At 41.7% G+C, this 24881-nt stretch overlaps 1 protein-coding gene across 17 annotated transcripts in view; it reads right to left on the reverse strand.

Moving 5' to 3' along the window:
- LOC100872064 (nucleolysin TIAR) overlaps positions 1-24881 on the reverse strand; it is a 446485-nt gene that overhangs the window by 15752 nt on the left and 405852 nt on the right. For all 17 annotated transcript variants that reach the window (XR_015293242.1, XR_015293246.1, XR_015293244.1 and 14 more), the window contains 3 exons: positions 8690-8870; positions 3827-3956; positions 2273-2514 (listed from right to left, as the gene is read on the reverse strand). Coding sequence is in view for 12 of the 17 variants with exons in the window: in XM_086911790.1 (XP_086767916.1) it covers positions 2273-2514; positions 3827-3956; positions 8690-8870 (553 nt within the window). In the remaining 5 variants the exon portion in view is untranslated. The remainder of the gene's footprint in view (positions 1-2272; positions 2515-3826; positions 3957-8689; positions 8871-24881) is intronic.

Raw genomic sequence — 24881 nt, forward strand, 5'->3', positions numbered from 1 at the left:
TGATAATATTTTTCGCATAATTCGTGAACTGTACGAATCGAGCGAGGACGAACGAATATCGTGCAAATTCATTTCATCGAACTGGTCGAGTGACAAATTTTAAATTAAATAACAGAAACGATTCTATTTAATAAAAAAAAAAAAAAAAAAAAAAAGGAAAAAAATGAAACGTCCATTTAAGTTATCGTTGAAATTGATCGTGCGATCGATCGAAAATATTCGACAATTCGACAATTTGTTCCCCCCCCCCCTCCCTCCCCCTTCTTTTTTTTTTTTCTTTTTACGAGAACGTTTAAGGGCGTCATAACGAGGACGTTTTATTTTTCACGCGAAACGGTTTAAACGTAAAATCGCACGTTCCAGATTCATGAATATATGTATCGTTACATAAAGGTCTCGAATCTTTTCTGTACAACGCACGCAACTGAAAACTTTAGGTTCTATCTAGGATGTGTTACATTACTGGTTTACAATCCTGATAATGCTCGGAAAGCATTCGGATACGGTCTTTAAGGGTGCCATTTCACGGATCGTAAGAACGTTGAAAGATATTCTCCTTGCCAGAAAGCGCACCCACTTCGTTTCTGCCGCGTAATCTCTAAAAATTGCTCGATCGACAAATGCACAAATTCGATTTGATGCCTGTGTTAAGAGTGGAAACTAGTGTGTACTAACGGTTCGATCGAGTTGGGTGTCGCGTGAAAATTTCCCCAAAAATATATATATATATATATAAAATTGTTACCGTTACCGTGACATTTTATGTTATTTTTTTTTTTTTTTTTTTTTTTACATCGATGGAAAAGCGGAAATTTTACAGAGAGTCCGATTTTGACCGATATAACGAAATTTTCGTTTATTAAATATTATCAAATAAATTTCAGATTTTTGATATTACATCACGCGCGCATAATACGTAATAATTACAGCGGCGAATGATTTCACTTATGACACAGATATACAAATTTAGCAAGCTATAGCAAGTTAAGCGTGGAAATGGAAATTCGAATACGTTTGAATTTGGCAAAGGACGTGCGAATTTACCGGTTTGAACCGGTTTGATGTATGCGATTTGAAGTTCGATTAGACAGAAGAAATTCAAACGATCGATAACAATATCGTTTGAGGAAGAAGGGAGGAAGAAATTACTTGTTTTCGAGATAAATAAAATATAGTTTCTTCGATATTTGGCGAAACCTCTCTTTTCTCTTTCCTCTCTCTCTCTCTCTCTGTATTTTCAAATATATCCCCCCTGCGTTATCTTATTCAAATTCTATCGACTCGTGAGGAAATAAATGTCAGGAGATATTTAAAAATAATATACGTCTGACGTTTCCTTGACTTTGATGCCGTTTAAATCCCATAGGGAGTGTAAAACGATGGGTTTCAACCCTTCAACCCCGTACGATGCACACAATTGAGAGCTTTAGTTTATTTCGAACGTGTACCATTCCTGCCTTTACAGTCTCGAGAATACTCGAGAAGCATTCGGAGCACCCACTTTAAGGGGCGTCATTTCATAGATCGTAAAAGCGTCCAAAGATATTCTATCCTAGAAATTACCTTGGCCTTTATACCATGCGATCCTTAAAACTTGTGCTCTTTTCTTCCACTGTACACGCATTCACAGGTTACGATTTAAACCCGGCCCCCGCTATTTACTATTTTTACGATACCGTCAAATTTTCAATTAAATTTATTCGCCCGTTTTTATTCGGCCACCATCTCTCAAAAAACTCTTTATTCCGATATTCTCTTATTCCGATATAAAACTTGTAAAACTCGGGTTATTATTGTTTCTCAACACTTTTTTCAAATTTTTTCTCCATTATTTTTCTCCTCGATTCTACAAGAGAGAGAGAGAGACGTTGTTCAAGAGATACGAATGCGCAATTTTCATCGGTCATTTACGGACTACTGTGTCATCAACATTAGCGGTCTACATTAAGTTCAGACGTCGTTTTAACGTTGCAAGAACTGACTTGACCTACTGAGCTTTGTACACTCGTTCGCCGTGGTGTATTGGTCGCTTAATTGATCGGGATCAACTAGACAGGACAGGATACTTAATCTACCGGTTTCAGTTTACGAAACAAAACACAGAGACGACGGTTGTTCAAACTTACATCGACTGATCGCATCGACTTCTCCCATAATTTATCCCTCGAATCGAATAAATGTTATATCGAAAACGGTATATTTTTCAAACGGTGGAAATAAGTTTCGAAACGTTACCACCGCCGATGTGGTTAGAAAAGTGGGGAGCACTCACCCCATGTATTGCGCCTGTTGATAGCCGGCGAACTGTCCATAAGTGTATCCCTGCATCCCTTGAAGAAAACCACCGGCTTGCATCTGCGTCGCTGTGGTGGGATAAGATTGGGGCGGGTACCAGTATCCTAGCTGGCCAGCACCGCCGACGCCACCGACGCCTCCGACACCCGCGACGCCTGCCGCCGCCGCGGCGGCAGCTGCTGCCGCCGCGTAGTATGGGTACGTCGCCGACGATAACGCCTGGAAGAGCACACCAAGATCAATGAAATAGAAAAGAGTAAAGGGCATCGCCTCCGTTTCGCGCTTAACCGTGTCAATACGGGGTTAAAAAAAGGAAGAAACACGACGATATTGGCTCGCTTTGACATCATCCTCCTTCGCGAGCCATCCATTTAGCCCTCGCTTTATTTCAACTTTAAGAAGAATTTTCCTTTATCCTCGCTCGAGAAAAACACCGCGTATATAGATAATATATAAATGTGAGAAGGGAGGAAGGAGCGAGAAATCGGAATTGGATATCCAGCGAATCGCGGCGGTGTCCGTCGGTTAATTTAGCGAGGTTAAGAAGGAGATCGAACACGAAAGCAGCGAGGGCTGCGTGGAGACGTAGGGCATGATGAGGTACGTAGTAATGCGATATCCCGGTACTCGTGGGAGAAGCGCGTTATGGGAATAGGGATCAATTAGAGCGATGTCACGGGCCGAGTAACAGTGGATGGATGGACGGAAGTGGAGGAGAGAGGGCGTACTTGGGCTAGCATTCCCAGATCGGACGTACTTACTCGTCCTACCGGCGCTAATTGCTAAGAGACCCGGCAGACACACTTTAGAGCAAGCCTCGTGAATAGACCGGAATCTTGCCCGATTCCCTGTCCTCCCCTCCTCCTTCCGTTTTTACTCGGCGCAGCCTCCCACTGCTCCTCTCCACGCAAAGCCCGGATCGAGCTGGCAATCGAATACTCTAACTATTTCCTTTTCCTTTCGATATCTCGTGCAGCCTCGCCTTTCGCCATTTATTCTCGATAACGATGCGCTGGTTTCTCTTTTTTTTCTTTTACTTTTCTTTCTACTTCTGCTTTCTACACACGCGTTGTAGCGACGAGGAGGGCTAGAAATCGCTCTCTACCCCCCTCTCCGTGAAATCGTCTAATCTAGTTTTCAATTAGAACGCTTACGAAGCGGATACGCTTCGATCGAACAGTCTTATACGATAACGCGTTTGCCAAGATATCTCAATTCCTGATTCAAACCGAATTCTAGTTCTAGTTCAAAGTAGACTCGCTACTAATTGCTACCATCCTTGGCCACATACCGACAAGTTAAAACATAGTTCGAGCGTGAATTTCTCCAAAGAGATAGTTCCTTCCTAAATTCGTACATTCGTTCGAAAACCTTTTTAAATCTCCGATCAACTCCGTTCTCGAAATTTTCAAAGGATTTTTTCGAATCGAATCGAGCGAGCGAAAAGGTGATTCGATCTTAAGATCGTTCCAACCTCTAATCCCCAATTTCTCCCGCGTCGAGAGGGTTCGATAAAAGATCGAACGTTTACCTGTCCAGTTTGTTGAGCATTGTTCGGGTCCCCGCTCTCCTTGCCCCAGCTACACTTCACCGTTTGACCATTGATGTCGGTGTTGTGAACCGCCACAATAGCGTGTGTCGCCGATTCTTTGGTAGAAAACCTGAAATACAACCACGAATCTCGGATTAGAATCTCGGATACCGATTCCCTTCCATCCACCACAACCACCGTCACGCTTACCAATAATTTTAACCTCCAACTCTCGTCTCGATTATTTCGAAAAGATCTATCCTCTTTCGTTTTATCGACCGTTTTGTCCTCTGCAATGTACGGTCGATACAGAGTGTTACGCGCACGGTAAAACAGGAATCTGCAGACGACGATACGCGGGAGAATAAATATCGGGGCTCGATCCCGATCCCCATCTTTTCCGTTCTTTTTCCGCCAGTTACACGCAAGACCTTATTATCGGTAGCTTTAACGAAACGGTCGCCGCCCTCTCGCCGACTCTTGCAGTTTAATTTATACGAGTTTACCGTGCGCACGAATAACCACGATAATTGTGAATCCCCTCCCCCTCCTCTTCTCTCCCCGAATCTAGATTATACCCGTGGATCTAGGGGCTCCACGTTGAATCGTAGTTTCGCGTATATATCCCGCTACTTTGAATTTCATACAGTTTCAGGGGAGAGCGTAGTCAAAGTGTATCGGCCATGCGAAACAAACATCCCCCTCCTCTCGCCGCGATATTATCGTTCCCTCGATAACGACCGAGTTAACCGCGCGTGTGCCTCTCTCCTCCCCCCCTTTCTATCCTTCTTCACCTTCCTCGCTTTCGTCGTTCGACGCGTTATTTATCCATTTATTCGTTTATTATTGGAAGAGGAGGGGGAAAAAAAAAAAAAAAAAAAAAGCATCGATTCGAAAGGTAGGATCGCATTATTATTACCACGACGAAAACGTAGCTTTCCTCTTCTTCTTCTTTTTTTTTTTTTTTTTTATTTATCGAGTCCTTCAATTACCGCGAGGTTAAGGTTTGCCATTTGGCGTTCGTCCAAGATTAGGGCGGGGAAGGGCGGGATGATGGGTATGTCCTCGTAAACGTCGTCTGTGTAACCGGCTGCTGAAAGTGGAGGGGGGGGGGGGAGGGAATGCGTTATGTAGCCGTGGTCGGGCATAAACACGTCGTTTTTACAAGCGTTATAAAGATAATCTTATACGTACGTACGGATGCTTGCTTACTCCGTCCATGATTCGGAATACGTTCGTTAATGAACAAGGAAGGTTGCGTTTTATTCGACGAGAAGAAACGGAGGGGGGGGGGGAATCTTCCCGTGTCTTTTCCTTTTCTTTTCTTTTTTTTTTTTAATAATTTTAAAGAAAGAGACACGACACAATGGACGCGAGATATAATTGTTGGCCGATGAAATTACACTTTGTCGTGCAATTTATATATTTCGTTCGTACAAAGTTTATTGAATTACAGTTTATTCTTCGCGCATTCGTGTAAAATTAAGAAAAAAAAAAAAGAAGAAAAGGGGGGCGCTGTATTGCGCCCTTTACGAGAATTGAGAGCTTGGTGGTAGCTGATTGAAAAATTATTTCTTTTAATGCACCGCCTTTTTTTCGCATTGCGGCTTTGTTGAATCGTTTTATGAACGTAGCAACGAGACGTAAGATTTATTGTTCCTCGAGACGCGGATATAAAATTTCTGCCAGGGACAGACAACGAGCTTTGTGAAATACATTCAATTATGAAATCCAAGGTAAATTGATTTCTCTTGTTGATAATTTGTTCCGTAATGTCCCGTATTTAAAACGTTCGAATTGTGCGAAGCGAAACAACAAGTTTGATTGATAATTTTATTATATACAATCGAAAGAAACGGGAGGAAGGGAGGGAGAGAGTCGTTATAACTTTCGTCGTACACACAGGAACATTTTAAATTATTGGTTTTATCGCGAGATTGTTGGTTTTTATATATTAACTTTCACGATTGAATTTAAATCGTGACGAGCGAAAGCGCCATCGATAGAGTCTATAACGCGTTGAAAAAGTTTAAACGAAAAGGATTATCGTTCCAGTTCAACGCCTCCCCTCCTTTTTTACACGTTAAAAGATTATTTTTCATTGTTGAAATTCGTTGGCCAAGCGATTCTTCGCTTCGAACTCGACTTTCGATTCGACGAAATATCAATCATAGCAATAATTACCATGCTGCAAGGTATGAAACGAAGGAAGAAGAAAAAAATGGAAGATGCATTCGATCGTACCACTTTCAACGCTCGTATCTCATATCCAGTTACTTTAAAACGTAACATCGAGCCATTGGCTGCCCATTCCAGGCACGTCTCCCAACAAAATTCGATCAATTTTCGCCGCTCGAGCATCTCACGAGAGCATCGGATCGTGGATTGACGAATACGACATTGGCTGGCAGCAGCGGAGCGACGAAAAATCATCCAGTTTATCGAGAGATTAGGTCACTTTTAACATTTCCTCCCCCTTTGGACGGCACAATGGAAGCTCCGTCCAAAAGTTCACGTTTCTTCTCGAGTGGGAGACGATGGAAGGATGGCCATCGTCAACGACCAACCCCTTTTCCTTCGACCATCGTTCGCCTCGTTCTCACCACCGAGTCTAAAGCCCGACCGATAACCAACGCTAGATAAGATTCTTTCTTTTCATCGGGAATAAAGGACCCTCCCTCTCTTCTGCCACGATCTATACTGTATACACGGGGCCAAGTCGTCCATACGTCATCCAGAGATATTCGTTTCCCCACTGTAGAAGAATAGAGGAAGGGAGGAGCAATTAGAGGGAAGAAGGGCGGACATTGTCCACCGTGGTGACGGAAGTGCGGCAGACAACTGGCGAGAGAGATTCTGGGATAACAAGGATCCCTGGGACCGACTGAGAAGAAAGGGGAAACGATGTTTCTGGAAATATGGTGGCACGTGCGGGACGAGAAACGTCGATCGAATCGGGATAGGATGAAGAAATTCCTTTCCTTTCTTTCCAAACATTGCTTATTTCCTATGCATCATCGTCGTCGTCGCGTCCATTATCAATCTAGCACGTCTCCTTCTGTCACGCAAAATATCGCCATGTTGAATTCTAACTGTGGTTAATCGTGAAAATGGACGTTTAACCGTGATGATGTATATACACGTATATATCGCGATATTAAAGTGAACTTTCGAACGTGTGTGATTGGCTGCCGCCAATGTGCGCGCATATATGCGCGCAAAGAAAGCAAGAAAGGATGGAATGGACGCGATTGGAGAGAACGAAGTGGAAGCAGTATCGGTACTCGCTTCTATCTCTCTTCACGATAGAATTCAATTATTGCGCACTCTACGCTCTTTGTACGCTCTTTGTGTATATACATACACACACACACCACTATTTACGTGGCAAAGCGTGAGAAAGCGGGGAAAAATTGCCAAGGATAAATGACGTCCCGTTACGGTAAATTAATGGAAAGCGAGTCGCATGGTGATCGCACGGTTTTTTGTTACGGTGATCATTATTTTGATGAATTACATCGTAAGATAAATTATCGGGTGAATTGGTGTTCCCCTCCCCCTCCAGGTATCGTCTATTAATAATAAAACTCGGAGAATGAGAAAGAGGAGGAAGAAGAAGAATCGGATTATACGGAGGAAGGAGAGCGAGAATCGAAAGTTAAAAGTAATCGAGACGCGAGACGATCAATTTTTTACCTTACCGCGCGCAATTTGTCTGGGAAGGAAACGAGGATAGGATGTTCCTTCGTGGTTCTCGCCAGAAATCGCGGAGTCATCGTTATTTTCACCTATATTTCGACCGGTTGTGTACGCACGGGACGGGATGTGTATAGCAGATCGGCCGTAATATCGATCGAACGTTCAAGTGATTTTGGCCGTATTCCGAAATCAGCTATCAATTTTGAAAGCGTCATTGCATCCCCTGTCAGATGCCAGAAGTTTCGGTTAAAGACATCATGATGTTATCATGTGCTCTCGGCAAACTTCATGATGCATCCTCCTCCTCCTCCTCTCCCTCTCCCCTCCACCCTTTTTCCACTTTAAACGTTTGCCAACCAAAGTCTGGCGGAATGAAGCATTTGGCTCGAATTTCCACGTTCCAGAATTTTATTAAACCGAAGTTAAGCACGGTTAATTAAACTACGCGTCTCTTGTCGACGTTTCTCGTGTTTTTTTTTTTTTTTTTTTTCCTTTCCAAACTCGGGATTTTTCCACGGAATTTTTAATTTTTTGAAAAAAAAAAAAAAGAAAAGAAAAAACTCGAGATCGTCAGTTTTTCTCGCTCCCACATCAATTTAACGATAACTTTAACTCTAATCTACCGATTAGACTAGACCGTAGACCTGAAAGTTTTCCTTTTTTTTTTTTTTTCTCCCCTCCGTTGAAAGATAATCCGGCTTTAGCGCGAAGAATTTATTATCTCAAACTCGCCATTCTCGTACGTGAGAACTTTTTCTATCGATCAGCTTACTACCCTCCCTCTTCTCTCCGTTTTGCTCGCTTTCTTCCGCACGATGATCTCTGACTGCGGCGCTAGTTCAGCGCTTCCCTTCACCTTAGGGACTTGTTGTCGCACTGACATCTCCGAGATAGATATTACACGTAACGTATATCACCACGACATTTCAACAACAGCGCGATCTTGAGGGACGTCAAGAATCGAGAGATCAGTACGGCGAGAGAGAGAGAGAGAGAGAGAGAGAGTACAAACTTTTGAAATTAATAAGTTTCGAAAGAACGAACGATGCGTCCGTCCTCGTTTATACAAGTCATAGCTGGTCAATTTTATATACCTGTTACAAAATATTGCGAAAAGGAAAAAAATGAAATTTCTTTTTTACTTTATTAGATGTTAAAATTTACCTGATAAAAGCGTAACCCTTGTCCTTGAATACGCGAATCTCTTGGATGGATCCGAAAGGCGAAAATGTTTTTTGCATTAGCTCTTCCGTTAGACCATTGGTGAGTCCGCCGCAGTACACCGTGCAGTTGGTCGGACTACTTTGATTGTACACTTCATCGAAAGTCAATGGTTTCGCGTTTGCTGGAAAGAAAAGAGAAAAAGGATAGGTAACGTTAATTGAGATTATAAATTTGCTTCGTGATAATTTCGCAAAATTTTCTTCGTATTTCATTCTCTAACTGATAATAAGTTAATAATATTTAAAAGCTTTGAACACTTTTTTTTTTTAAATATTCGAGCGTAGCAGACTTTTGGGTACAGTAGAATCTCGTTGATGTCGATACATTAATAAGATCGTTAACACTGTCAAATTTGTAATCTAAAGTTCACTAGCTTCACGAATTTACATCAAAGTTACACTTAAGTCTAATTAGCTGCAAAGTTTGCCAGGTTCAACTTTGCCTCGATGCGGAAATTAATTGTAAAATTGCAAATAAAGTATAGGTATGCGCAAAATTATAAAGAGAGATTATACGTCGTTGCGAAAACGTTAAACAATTTTTAATCTCCGTTTGAACGATTAAAGCTGGTGAAAATATGTGTTACTAATATCATCATGGGTTTGATAAACCCAATCAATGATCACGTTGTCATCTTCGTTAAAAAAGTTAATTCATAGTTCGATTGTTACTGGACTGCGGATTTTCATTGTTCAAATATTCGACATATTTTGCGCAAATAATATAAATAAACAGAGCGTCACGTTGCATCAACAACGTACACGTCACGTACAATATTTTTTTCAACAGAAACAAACAGAAGATAACTATCGCGTAAAACTTACCTTAAAACTTCGAATCGAAACCCTATTAAAATTGGGAAAACTTTGAATCGCTACAACTTCGAAGATAATAACTTTTCGTCGACGAAACGAAGATCGTTAGAAGCGCGATACCTTTCACTTTAAAACGCTTTTTGAATTACACCGATACGACTTCCGGTTGCCGAGATATCGTCGTGCAACGGGAAAGGTAATTTTTATTCGTTTACCATCCTCGTCCTCGTCGCTTACTCGGGCCTCTCGCTCGCGCCTCGTCTCCCTGATCTATCCCAAGTTGCGAACAAGCGACACACACGATTCTTGGAAGTAGTACGCACTTGCAAGAAATAAATATAGGTCACTGGGTTGCGGGGCCATTCGCAATCTTCGCACTGTGTTGAACATATGGCCACTTTGAACGCTCGTATCACGGCAACCGATCGAGATATCGGGATAAAACAAAAAAGGAATTCAATGGTATGATTTCCTTCGTATTCTGAATGGGATTTTTTTTTTTTTTATATGAAACGTCGAAGTTTCATTTACAATTTGCAACGAAATGTTGTTCGTGATTTAAAGCTCGCGTTGGTTAAATATTTGAACATCCGCAGTCCAGGTTCATTCATAGTTCATTCAACGAAAATATTGGTACTTAATTTAAATGATGAATATATCAATCGTGAAATTTCGAATAATTTTGACAATGTAAAGAACTTGGAGAAAATATAAATCAAGAGGTTTCTATTTTATATCTCTGAGAAAGTTTAAAGGAAAAAGTTCAATCGTCGACGACTCGAAACGAAGATTACATTAGGTATCGTAAGGAAATATTCGATGCTTCGATATTTTTGCGATATTTGTGATTCAAATTGTCTCTCTATCTAATGCAAAACGTTTGATACACATTCGATGCTTTCGATACATTAAAACGTGTTTGAGAAGAAAGAAAAAAAAAAAAAAAAGAAAAAAGAAAATGCATGCATTACCAAATATTCAATGTGATTCGTATTTTTTTTTTTTTTAAATACAAATATTTACTTCACTTCTATAAAAAAAAAAATAATCCAACGTTTTACGATATTTAATACGATAAACAATGGTTAACCAAGAAAAATGGTTTTCCAGAATATAACATGAACCTTGAATGGAAACGCATGCATCTACGATATCGTTTCGTAAAAAAAAAAAAAAAAAAAAAGAATAAAGATATAGAATCGAGTTCAAAAAGTTGCAGAATCAAGATACGACCCAAGGACTTTTTTTTTTACCCTCGATATCACTCGTAATTAATTAACACTGTTACTCGTCCCATAATCCCATCGAGTGTACCTTAAACGAGAAAAACGAAGTAACGAAAGAGAGAACGGCCCCTTAATTTAACATTTAACGTCCCGCGAAAACGAACGAGCGATTTTGACATTCGCTCGTTCAAATTTTCGACATCCATCGATCGTCGAATGCCGAGCGAGATCTCGTAAAAAGGAGGAAAAATAAAATAAAATAGAAAAAAAAAGGGAAATAATAATTTCACACGACAGAGAAAAAAAATCGATATTACAGCTTACTTACGTAAGCGTTTTAGCGGGAAGAAAATTTTTTTAAAGCGAACCGATAAGTTGGCGGGGAAGAGGGGGGGGGGGAGGGGAAGGGTTGCGACATTCCGAGAATACCGAGAATAACGTTCGAGGGGAGGGGAGGGGAGGAGAGGGGCGCGCAATAAAGAGATAATGCCGAGCTTTCAGAAACGAAGGGAACGATCCCCTCCCTCCCCCGCTAAGTTCTTAACGGAACGTTTCCAACGTTTCCTAAGAACCTTCTATCCCCCCGAACGAGGCAATTACAGGCCGTGGTTTACCGGTCGCGCGTTTACACCCGTGGCCTGTACGCTGCACACCCCGGGTATAGACTAAGCTCCCCCCTCCCCTCCCCGTACGATCGTAAACTTAGGTGACGGGGGAGGGGAAGGAGAGAGGGTTGAACCTCTTTGGCATTGCCGTTCGATATCTCGAACAGCTCTACTTAGCTCTGGTGCACACCACCACCACCACCAGACGACGAGTTCCACGTCGTCGTCTGACCTCTTTCCGGCTATCACCGATGCTAACATCGGTGGCGAGGCGGCGGATGCAACGTGGATATCTATGAGCGTTAAACGCGTCCAATTTTCTCCTCCGTTTTTTTTTTTTTTTACACGCGAAACAACGAGGAAAGTGGTTTTATTTTCGAGTAATTTTAATGTTAAGAAGCGACAGTCTCGTCGAAAGTTATCCGAATTGTTAACTTGTTTTTATTGAATTGTTATTGTAAAGTTGGTTCTTTTTTTTTTTTTTTTTTTTTTTTAGAAAAACACGCGCAATCTTTTCTAATCGTGAATATATGTACTTCCTCAGATGGTGTACGTGTAGGTTTTTACTTATCTCGAAAGAAGGGATAGTTTTGTTAAATATCTTGGATCGAAGATGTATGACGATCTACCTCGGTTAAAAAAACGATCTCTCGCGTCTTTTCTCCGTTAGAAAATATCGATTATGCTGATAGATTTCGACGGTTAAGCTACAATTTTCGAGTTAATAGGAAGGAAAGCCAACTCTGATCTTATCGAATATATTTCTTCTCGTTCCACGTGAATTGACGTTGGAAGAAAAAGAGAAAAAGAAAAAGGGAAAAAAAAAAAATAAAGGAAGAAAAGAAAATCGAAATTCATATCGGACGATCTATTGGAAAAATTGCCACGAAGGCTTTAAAGGATAGTAGGCTGAAAAATTGAGGAGTTACTATAGATCCGCGCCATGATAAAGCTTTCATAGTAGCAGGTCTCCGTGAATGAAAATCAGCTTTAAGAGAAAAGATCGTGGAGATGAGATCGGTACGCCCGAAAAGCTTTTTCCCAGAGATAGAAAGAGTAACCATTTGCGATCAAAAATTTTATCCTGGCTTATTCACGCTGAAAGTTTATCGACTTTTCAGTGATTCGTAACCACCTCTTGTTTGAAATCGTCTATTTAAAAAAAAAAAAAAAAAAAAAAAGAAAGAAAGAAAAAAGAAAGAAAAGAAGAAGAAAAACGAATAATCGTAAATCGACTTTTCCCTATATATATTGTACACATTACAATATAAACGAGGTATCGAACAACGAAGAGAAGGAAACGACTCTGTCCATCGTTATCTCCATCCTTCAATTAGGAGAAACAAGAAACAAAAAAGAAAGAAAGAAAGAAAGAAAGAAAGAAAGAGATTCGATAAAACTGAGAGTAGTAAGCGCGATACATCTCGTCAACGATATATTTCTCGCGCCATTTTCCTCCTAGAATCTCTCGATAAATGACCTATATTCGCGCGCGCGACCAAGCCACGGAAGCGGATATATCTCGTTTAAGGAAATCTATCTAGGGCTATATTTACCGGACCTTTCGATTCGCCCTGTCGCCGCGAAGGGTGATCCGTGATTTATGGGTTGCGGCTTAGACACAGCCCGACATAAGGTTCGCCATTACCGGGATGGGTGGGGGAGGGGGTGGAAGGAGAGGAGGAGAGACCCCGTGAGGTAAGGTAGTAGGTCGACACTCGGCTCATTAAGCACCTGATTACACGAACGCGGCTAAATCGAACTTCTCTACACGCTCAATCAATGGCGACCCCTTCCCCCCTCCCCTTCCCCCTTCAGGAGCATGCTCCGGTGAAACTTTATTCTTATCTGGCCAGGCCTGGAGGGAGGGAACAAGTTGGCGATCGGCTAACTAGATTTATCGCGCTAGATCTAGCAACTTTTTACTCGGCTGAATCCTTGGATAAGTTTGGCCCCGTCTCGGCCCCAGCTCCGACAGGTACGCGGCCCGAACGGGATGAAAGATCAACAAGAAATTCGTGGGGTAAACTCGAAATTTTCGAGTCGACCGTGCACACACACCGCGAACAAGGACCCACGATCGAATGGAAAAGGGGGAGAAAAGGAAGGGGGAAGGAGGGAGAGACGTTGGAAGAGGAAGAAGGAAAAAGAAGGGGAATATAATGGAGAAGCGGAAGGGAGAAGGAGAACGGGAAAGTGAGAAAGGAAAAAAAAAGAAGAAGAAGAAGAAGAAGAAGAAGAAGAAAGGAAGGGATGTTGGACTTTCGCAATATCTTCTCTCTCTCTCTCTCTCTCTCTCACTCCCGGGGAAGGAAGTTTCCACTTTTCACCATTTTATGGCGAATGGAATCTCTAGTGGTCGACGATGGAACTCGAATGTACGTATCTCGTATCCCCTTAAATAACGTAGATACTCGAAGTTTCGTTGGCACTGGCTAGCTGCACCCCCCTCCCCCTCTAAGCGCGCCAATATCCCTCCAGAGTAAATTCATGCTAGCGGCTAGCGCTTTAAGTGGACATCGGCTCTCTGTCCCCCGACTTCTTTTTCTTTTCACCGCCCGACCGACCGACCGACCATCCACAGATATTTGAATAATTAGTTTCCCAGGCCGACGCTATGTATTTATAACTTTCCTCTGTCCTCAGTTAAAGCGTTATATCGACCGGGATGAAAAGATAAAAATTCCCTTTTCTGCTCTCTTTCTCTCTTTCCCCCTTTCCACCCGCCCCCCCTCCCACCATCCCTCCTCTCCTCGTCACCACACCGCTCTTTCCTTACTTTCTTTACTTTCTTGCTTGCTACCACCGCGCTCTTCCCAATTGTTGTTCCGTAATTGTTATCCGTTTTGCGGTTACCGAAGAACCGCTTAAGTCATTGTCCGCGATAACAGCCCTACTTTGCAATGATAATCACGCTCGTGGAATACGATTATTCCGAGTTTGCGTCATTACGGTATCTAGCATAGGCGAATTTTGAAGGGTAAATGCAAAGACGTTTGTAAATGTAAGGCATAAACCGTTTCTTTTTTTTTTTTTTTTCTTTCTTTCTTTTTTTCGTTTCGTGATACTACTACTCCTCGTATTTAATTTTCCACGTTTTAAGTCTTTAATTATCTTTCGTCGCGAATCTTGCGGATCTTAAATTTTTCCTCTTTTTTCCCTCCTACGAAAGAAATACGCGATGAAAGCTATTCTCAACGAAATGTAGATATATATATTTTTGAATATTCGTACAATCGTTTCGTTATTACGGGTACTACGATATTGGTTCAGTAATCTCTATAGACTAGATAGAAGAAGAAGAAGAAGAAGAAGAAGAAGAAGAAAAAAAAAAATAATGGAACAGAGTTAAGTGTCAAAATCTTCCAAGACGAAAAAATAGATCAGAATTTCGCGCAGTAGTACGTATGCGCGTAGATAAAAGTGCACGTGAATACAAATTGAAAAAGAAAATTAACATTGCAATATAATTACAAAATAATGGATTGGTGCTAATAGATTATGGATATACGTCACTCGAGTTGCTAATTAATATCGAGTGTTAAATGTTGTTTCGTAATTAATTTAAGGATTTGTGCATACACAATTGTACCTCTTACTAAGCGTAAATTTTTACTTCTTCGTTCCTCAATTCTAACTAAATCAGCAGAATAATAGAGGTGAAAGTATTAAAAAGAAAAAAAATGAAGAAAAAGAGGGGAAAAAAGAAAGAAAGAAAGAAAGAAAGAAAGAAAGAAAAAAAAATACTAAAAGTGAAGGAAAAAAGTGAAGAAAGATTCAGCGTACTTTTATGTCCTTTTTACCTTGCTTAACTTCTACAACTTCTCCTCTCTCTCTCTCTCTTTCTCTCTCCCTTTCTCTCATTTTTCCTTCCGCGCATCTAGCTTGGTCTATCTTTTTCTTTTTTTTTTTTTTCTTTTTTTTCTTTTACACATTTTTCGCACAATTTCGAATATCCTCGTGTAAAAATATCTCTTGAAACAAGGGAAAATAGACGAGCATGCATATCGAAGCCAATATGTGTACATTGTATTATAAAACGTTACGACACAGAAAATTACTTTCAACGAAATTCGTACGACGTCGCTAAATACGTACTTACATACATACGTATATATACTACATTCTATCGTATGCACACGTTACATGTATATACGTATATATAGTTATATATGCAAAGGCTGAAAAAAAGGGATTCAATGGCTTTAGAAACGCATAGTACTTTATCGATAAAAATTATAATCCAATTGATACAACGTTTCAAAAATTCATCTTCCCCTATATATATATATATATATACACACTTTGTCGTTGTCAATCGACGATATTTTTCTCGAACACTTTTTCTTTTTTTTTTTTAATAAATACTACGCGTTCTTAAAGGCTTGTATCTTTCCTTCAATGCCCCTTCAATAAGAAGACGACCAAGACAAGACTACCAATCCGAATACAGTACTTCTAGTCAAAAATTGCTCAAAAATGGCTAAAACAGCAGTTCGCTCGCTCGTTTGACCCGAGTTCAAAAGTAAGAGTAAGCGGCGTTTCGTTAAAAAAATTTTTCGAAACGAGTTTTTCCAACTCTTTGCAAATCTTGAAATGAATTCGACCAAGAATCGAATGATCTTCGATACGTTACGCGTGTAAAGAAAAAAAATATAATATTTTTTTTTCTTTTTTTTTTTTTTTTTTTTTTTTTTTTTTTTTTTTCATAAAGTGTCGATGTGTCGATGATCAGACAGCAAGAGAGGAAAAAAAAACAAGGACGAAAGAGAGAACAGCTGTATGTACACGGAGAAAAATAGTAGCGATAGAATATTATTACTCGAAATGAAACGGGCAACGATTTTGGCCCATGCCAAGAGATCGGCATCGACTCGGTTTGCCTTTACTTCCGGTTGGTTTATCGTTATATATCTTATGGCTGCAACAACAGGTAGCAGTTTTTTAGCTGATATTTTTCTCCACGCAAGAAAACGTATAAATATAACGTATAAAGTACGAAGAGAGTGAAAAAATGGAAAGTTAGAAGAGAATGTATAGTAGTAGTAGTAGTAGTAGTAGTAGTAGTAGTAGTAGTAGTAGTAGTAGTAGTAGATAGTAGTAGTAGTAGTAGTAGTAGTAGTAGTAGTAGAAGTAGTAGTAGTAATAGTAGTAGTAGTAGTAGTAGTAGTAGTAGTAGTAGTAGTAGTAGTAGTAGTAGTAGTAGTAGTAGTAGTAGTAGTAGTAGTAGTAGTAATAGTAGTAGTAGTAGTAGTAGTAGTAGTAGTAGTAGTAGTAGTAGTAGTAGTAGTAGAGTAGTAGTAGTAGTAGTAGTAGTAGTAGTAGTAGTAGTAGTAGTAGTAGTAGTAGTAGTAGTAGTAGTAGTAGTAGTAGTAGTAGTAGTAGTAGTAGTAGTAGTAGTAGTAGTAGTAGTAGTAGTAGTAGTAGTAGTAGTAGTAGTAGAAGTAGTAGTAGTAATAATAATAACAATAACAATAATAATAATAATAATAATAATAATGATAGTGATAATAATGATAATAATGATAATGATGATGATGATGATGATGATGATGATAATAAAAATAACAATAATAATAATAATAATAATAATAATAATAATAATAATAATAATAATAATAATAATAATAATGGTAATGGTAATGGTAATAATAATAATAAGTACAACAAAGAGTATAAGTAATGTAATATCAAGGTATTTGAAAAGTTAGAAAGAAGTAATGTTATTAAAAAGAGATAAAAAAGTAAGAAAAAAGTATGAAACATATTTTGTAGTAGTATAAAGGGTATTATATAAATTAGATAACGTTCGTAGCTAGCTTGCTTTGAGTTTTGGTACACTTACACACTTTTGTCTAAGCTCTCACTCCCTCTCTCTTTCTTTCTCTCTTTTTCTTTTTCTTTCCTATTGTCCTTTAACTTCTGCCGTATCACCCTCCTGCAAAATATCCGTGTTAAAACGACACGTACGAAAAAATAACGAGGTGCGTGGTACGATTCCTATGGGATATACGATCATACAATTTTCGTTTAAATAAATTCGTCATTCAATATTTTTCAATCGCATTTTCAATCCATTATTATTATTATTATTATTATTTTTACTTTTAAACAAACGTAAAAAAAAAAAAAAAAGATCTAATTGCGCTCAACAAAAATGAAATATTATTATTAGGGAATATCGATCGAAAACGATTCGATACAATCGTCGCTGCGCAAAATTTTATACGCGCGTGTTGTAACACGATGCAACGTGTATACGAAATTAGAATGAAAGAATATACGTTCACAATCAGTGAGATTTTCTTTTTTTTCTTTTTTTTTTACAAATGTGCGCCATTTAACGAGCCTCATCTTTGAATAGATTCCTTTTCCCCCCTTATTACGCTTCTCGCTTACAACTTTAACTATTGTTCGTACATCCTTATGCCGCTCGGCCACTAACGACAATTTAATGGATCCACTCGCTAAATGACAAAAAACTGAGTATATCCGGGCTTCCCGCTTCCTTCTATCTCTTCAGATTACTATACTATAAATAGTGTACGACGCATCTTTTTTACAAACAAGATAGAAAACGTTACGTTTGCAATTAAAAAAAAAAAAAAAAGAAAAAGAAGCTCGAACGTCTAATATTTACGAACCATCTTCGACCTCCCACCACTTTGCGTCTTTTCTTCATTCGATCTTATCGATCGAACACCACCTCTCAATTTCGTCTCGTTTCGTTAAACAAAAGATCATTGTTCAATTCCACGGCACGCATTCCCTCCCCTAAGGAAAGGGAAACTGTACACACGTCGAGGGCTTTTTCAACGATCCTTACGTAACGAGCATTCGACGAGGAAATTTGGAAATCGGCGTATTCGTTGTTTCAAAAACCGTTATCCCGAGATCACTGTTCAATTTCACGTTTTCACAATTTCCCTCCTTCCCCTAAGAAAGAGAAAACTGTACACACAATCGAGGGCCTTTTCAACGATGTAACGAGCATTCGAGGATATTTGGAAATTATACTCGTTGTTTCAGGAAGGTGGAAATCCGTGACAATAAACACGGGCGCGTGTTCTCCGCAGGGACATTATCAGGATTAATAAAAGTGGGTAAACGGTTTAAACGCAGCCTGCCATACTTTGCCAAGAAGGCAATCCGCGGAGCAACCCGTTAAACTTTCCGCACAATCTTCCGGATAGGCTCGAAATCCGTGTTCCGCGTGCGCCGAACCAACGTTTATTCCTCCGTTATTTACGAGCGTCGTCTCACACCGATTACGAGGCCTAACCGAGCAGCCACCTTTGAACCTATCCTCGCCCGTGAGCAAGTATCGCGTTTGTGGATACGTGTTTCCTTCACGATACGATACAAGTTGAAAAGAAAATTTACGACCTTAACCTTCGTTCGTGGTGGAGTAATGGCGCGAGGCGCCAAGCGATGCCTTGGAGAGGAGAGAGATGGTTGATTGAATTGTTGGATGGGTTGTTGAAATCTCTCGATTTCGGAGGAAAGAAATTCGTTGGGACGAAATTAATTGGAATCGGTGGGCGGTAAGGCGGTCGATACACGCAAACACGTATCGGACACCTTTATCGGGGCCACTAATCTATTAAGGCGAGCCGTGGAAATGCTCGAATTTATGCCGCGACTACAAATCTTGGCTTGGCCCGACGCGCGCGGAGTTGAAAACCGGAGTAGAACCGTACCTCCAGACCTCTCTCTCTCTCTCTCTCTCTCTCCCTTTCTCTCCACGAGCCTCCTCGAGTTCCAGATTGTACGGTAATCGATCGCCAGACGAAAACACCTCTATTAGAAATCCACAACCGTCTTACGAGCCACCAAGCTCGCGCAGAAGTAAATCTTGGTTAATGGTCTATACTTGTAGCGCCGCTGGCAACAACAACAACCTACCCTACCCTCTCTCCCCGAAAGAATTAACTACTAACAAATAACATTCGGGTCGGAGATAAGATCGAAACAATCGGGGGAGCCAGCATCCGGCTTCGTTCCCACACCATTCTTCCCCGCTTTTCACTTTAAATCAGATTAATGGTGTGTCCGCGTTAACGTATAGAAAAGGAGAATTTTCATTTGCTATCTGGTTGAAAGTGTGCGTTTAAGAAACGAAGGGCACGCACAATTACCTAAAATACCGGGAGGAAACGTATCGATAAGAAGCGCAAGAAACACGCGGGAGAGAGAGAGAGAGGGAGGAAGAGGTAAGACAGGGTGGAAGAGCGAAAGAGAAAGCGATGGAAACGCTTAAAGAGCCACGGGGGTGTTGAACAGCGTTCCGCACTCGAGGACGAAATGGCCTCCCCGCCGCTTTATCGAAACGGCGAGGAAAACCAATCCTCTCCCTCTCTCTGCTCGCGTATATGCGCCTACATTACCTTCGATCCGCATCTCTGCAAGCCCTGGCCAACCTCCCCCCCCTCGACCTCCGCCCTGTACCAACGTGTTCGCCATCTCCTCGAACCGAGCCACCCTCGAGTAGTCGTCCGCTGTGTTCCCGCAACCCTCAGGAATTTCATTTCGTATGCCAGCCTAATTATACGCCGCAGTTTTACACGTTTCCCTCCGCCCTTCCTACGCGTCTCCATCCCTCTCTCCGAATCTCTCTTTCGGGAAAGACGGACGGAAGAATTCGATCGCTCCTTTCTTCCCTTCACCGAGAGAGAAATTTTAATTCGTCGAGGGGAATTGTATTTCGAACGGTTAATAATAAATTTAAATCGAGCGGAACGATAAAAATGATTTTCGCATTCCGAAATATATATCTCGCGCATTAAATTCTCTCTCCCTCGCCGAGAAGTCGTTACAAAACTAATTTAAATTTCTTAAGAGCCTTAAATTCCCCGAGTTCCGTTAAAATTTTACAATCGACCTAATTATCAGTTTTTCCATAAATCGGGGAGGAACGAATGGGTTTCCGTAAAAAAAAAAAGGAAAAAAAGAAAAGAGGATCGAACCTCGATAAATATCAGAGACTTCAACTCGAACCGAGTTCGAGTTCGAGGAGCGAAATTCTTCTCTAATCGCGGGAGCATAGGTTGGTTTCTGGATGCAGCCATCTGTCGGGGCAAAGTGATCTGTCCGAGGATGGGGGACGACACGAGGGAGGGAAAAATCGGGAAAAAAGCGAGGGAAAGCGTATTATTGCGGGGGTTGGCCGTAATACGAAGGTGGCGATAGCCGTGATTGCTCGACCAACGGGGACACGGGGATGGGTTAATGGTTGTAGCGATGTTCTCCCCGCAAACCGGTTATCCCCATCCATTCGCCTTCCAACGCTCTTTCTCCTCCATCTCTCTTCTTTCGCTTCCACATCCATCTTCGCTGGCGGGATCTGGCGACGATCGTCGTTTCCAACTCCTCTTCGTCCCCGCCCATCCGCGAAATTGCCACCGATTTTATGCACACGAAACTCGCCACGCTTTTCCTTCCGAACGGTGAAAAACAGGGAAGATTATAAATTCTTTCTCGAGGATAATATAAAAGCTGCTATAATAATATATATAAAGCTAAAGGGACGACCGATTAATATTATTATACGAGTGGAAGAGCCAAAGTTCGACAAAGAGCGACGTTTTATTTCGAAAGTAACGAACGGATTAAACGCTTCGCGTTTGCATCGATCGCAGGGAAAGAACAAGCGGCGGAGGCGAAACATCGTTTCCCCAACCTAAGATCGGGATACCTTTTCCGGAGCACGGACCACTCTCCCTCTTTTTCTCTCTAAAGTTTGTGCCGGGCGACAGAGAGAGGCGATATATCAAAGCTATTCGCAATAATAATTTCCCTGGTCTATTTCCATGCAAAAAGATACACGGTCTAGGTGGCGCGACCCCCCGAGAGTGATATACGATCTTGATTGGCCGAATCGAAGTAGACGTCGCGTAGGGGAACAAACGAGCGCCGATTTACATGGGGAAATCCGGGAGAGCGAAATTGCGGAGTAGGTTTATCGCTACGATTTGTATAATCGTCAAAGTTTTTGGGATCGGGCAGGGCGACCAGTTCAACCCTTCTCTCTCTCCCCCCCCCCTCTCTTTCGAGCAAACTCGATCGATCCTCGCCATCGAGAATCTAATTTTAACCCGCCACTGTCAATTCGCTCTCGCTTACTGATTATCGCCGTGCCGTGGAAATTTCTCTTCTTTGCGATCGGTAAGCAGAATTTGAATTTTATTTCAACGAAACGAAACGAAGGAATCGAGGTTAAATCGCGTTAAAGAGACTCTATTTTCACTGTTTGCACCCGCGTGGAGGAGGAAGTTTCGACGTGGAGAGATGGGTTTCAATTGGTTTGCTCGTAAAAAAAGAAAAAAAAGGAAAAAAAAAAGGAAAGGACAATCTGGATGTTTTAATGGACGAATGGATGTTGCAACGAGCTATTGTTTAGCCGTGGGGGCGGGTAGCGGGGGGAAAAGATACATGGGCTCTGGATACATTGTCTCTGGTGCGAGATACATCTCCAGCGCCAGACCACTTCTCGCTCAACAATACCCAACGGGACCTCTGGTGCGCTCTGCCTCTTCCGTACAGGTCAGGTGGTATTTCGAAGGTATCACCACCTTGGAAACGGGTCACCGAATGCATCCCCCTGCCCCCATGGCCTGCCTATGTACCGATGCTGGAAAATTTACCGTGTAATTGGTCACTTTGGGATGCCAAGACCTGACCGGATACGATCGATAAACCCAATTGGGAAAAATTTATCGGCGGCAGGACTGTTACGCGGACAAATGCCTCTATAATATCACGTCCATTTTTAATCTCCACGGTCAAGAAAGCTCCATCGTTCGAAAGAAGGTATATATATATATATATATATATACATCGTTCCCTGTCGAAGGAACGAGGATGAATCAATAAGCGAAACGGAGAGGAGGGAGAAGAAGAAGAAGAAGAAGAGTTCTCTCTCTTCTCTCTCACGCGTATTCCAATCCTCGTTTCACGCGTCGACGTAACAACGAACGAGATAAAATACGAACGAGCGGCATTAATTTCGTCGATTCGTCGTCAAATAGCGAAACATCGACCGGAATTTTATTACTCGATACTCGATGCTCGCTCGAGGAACAAACAACGATTGAAGACGGTTGTGTATACAAGATACTCGGGGGAGGAGGAGGAGGAGGGAAAAGAAAAAAAGCGTTTCGACCGAATCGTAACCGAAATTACGAGTCGAGATAAAATTACAATAGGGCGCGGTCATAATTTATTCATAAAAGCTTCCAACATTTTCTCACACCCTTCTTCCCCCCTCCCCAGGCTTTAACTTTTCATGCTCCTTTTATAAAATATTTCGTTCATCATTTATTGTTAGCTGCACTAGTAAGTTGCAATATCCATAGTAATAAGGGTAACCCGCGAGATGCTCTGCAACGAGCTACTTTTTCACTAACTCTATTATACGTGTAATTACCAACTTTACGAGAGAGAGAGAGAAAAAGAGAGAGAGAGAGAGAGAGAGAGAGAGAGAGAGAGAGAGAGAGAAAAGTGCTCGAACGATATACGCGCGTTAAAGCCGGGAGAAAGTTTAAAGCGCGGTGGTAAATGGTTAAAAGTCGGAATCATTTAGGAGCTATTCTTCTCGCGTATAATTCGAGGAAGGAATTGGAGTGGGAAGCTGGAGTATATGAAACTTCATCGAGTATGCTTTAACGGGTTTATCGATCGGCGTACCTACGTGTCTCCTACTATCCCTACTACCCCCTCGATACCTTTCGCATTTCACGCTCTCTGGACGTATCCTTGGGAGAGAGAAAGAGAGAGAGAGAGAGAGAGAAGGGGTGGAGAAGAAAGAAGGGAAAGAAAAGTAAGCGCAACGAGTGAAGGATTTAAAGCGGCGCTAAGCTTCTCGTCCCCTCCCTTTCTCGAGTCAATCGTAAATAACAAAGCTTCCAATTTTCTTCAATTTGGCAGCAGGAAAGGAAGGAAGGAGGGAGAAGGAACGAGATTTCGAGACAAGCCCCGCTGCAGTTTCCATTTTCGTTTCTTCTCGCGCGCCAACTTTATCTCTCGTGTAAAACGTCGCATTTCCCTGCTCTCTTCGACTTCACCGTCGAACTCTACCAACAAGAAACGAACCCTTTCCCTCCCCTTAATTCGAATCACGCGCGGATTTCGTATTCCGCCCGAAAGTTTTACATCTCGCCGCATTAGAGAAAGTCGGGAAGTCAAACTGACCCCGGAGATACTGGAGCAGAAGGGATTGCAACAACTTCCTCCTCCTCCGGGGAGGGGGGATAGTTTAAAGAGGGTCGCGCGCGCAATACCGCACTTCCACACTCTTCTCACTCGTTTAAATTGCGGCTCAACAATTTCTCGATCGTGCGCCCGCCTAACTAATGTATTACCTTATTGTATTATCTTAACGAGATAAGTTAGATTGCTACTTCGAAGAGGAGGGGGGGAGGAAGTTTGGCGGAGGGGAGATCGATGTACCCGCTCGAACACGTACTCGAACGCGCGCACGGTTTCGAAACTCGGACTCGAATTAGTCCGAAAATTCGTCCCTGCGTCGTCCCTGCTTTTTCATCCGTGTACGATCGAATTGAGAATTCAATTCGGCCTTTTACCACCCGCTTCGCTTCTCAACGTCAATATATATCGAATTTTTAACGAAATTTTGACGGATCTCTTCTCTCGTCCAAATTCTCGAGAAATAATAACAATCTCGACAAATTGATAACGCGAGCACACCGGTTTTTTTTGGAAAACCGCAGCGTTATTTCCGATCCTTTCCGATTTCTATACACCCCCGATGGGCGTGTACAAACGAGGAATTTATACGAGGCAGGGGAGATGTACGGAAACGAGAGGGCAAATATTGGGCCGCCGATAAATTAGAATGCTTTGTTTGCGGTTGAATTTATTTATCGGACGTTGAAAGCCGGGCGTCGCGTAGCTCAAACAAAATTTCAAGTGATCCCGCTTTGAGCGGACACTTTGCGCCCGCGTTACACATCACGGTGTCACGATCAGATTTTCGCCTCCCCTCCCCTTTAACCTTTACTCAAACGGTTAATCCCTCGAATCCAGCCAATTTCGCCCAGAAATTCCGCGTTTCGAAACGTAATAAGAATCGTTCTCCAAGGATTTTCGAGGATGCGAAATATAAATGTAAGATTCGAGGAATTTGTTATCATGGAGGAATCTTTAAAAAAATTTTTTTTTTTTTCATTTCGAGCCCGCAATGGTTCATTTCCTAAGGGATATATATATATACACATATAGATGTATATACAGAGCTCGACGTACCGCGGCAATTCCAACCAATTTACTATTCATGCTGTTCCGTTGGCCTGGCCCGCGGCCTGTTGTGATACGGGCAACCAATCAAAAACTCTGTCGGTCGAGAACAACAGCAGCCGACGGCGCAACAAGCGGAGGAGACCCCTAGGTTTCATCCCCTGCAGGCGGGGGAGGATCGTTGGAGACCGATGACGATGGTGGAGAGATAGGGAAATGGAAAGGTGGAGGG

Source organism: Apis florea, unplaced genomic scaffold, assembly GCF_048593485.1.
Source record: "Apis florea isolate Af1SG1 unplaced genomic scaffold, ASM4859348v1 contig_3367_pilon, whole genome shotgun sequence".
NCBI lineage: Eukaryota > Metazoa > Arthropoda > Insecta > Hymenoptera > Apidae > Apis > Apis florea.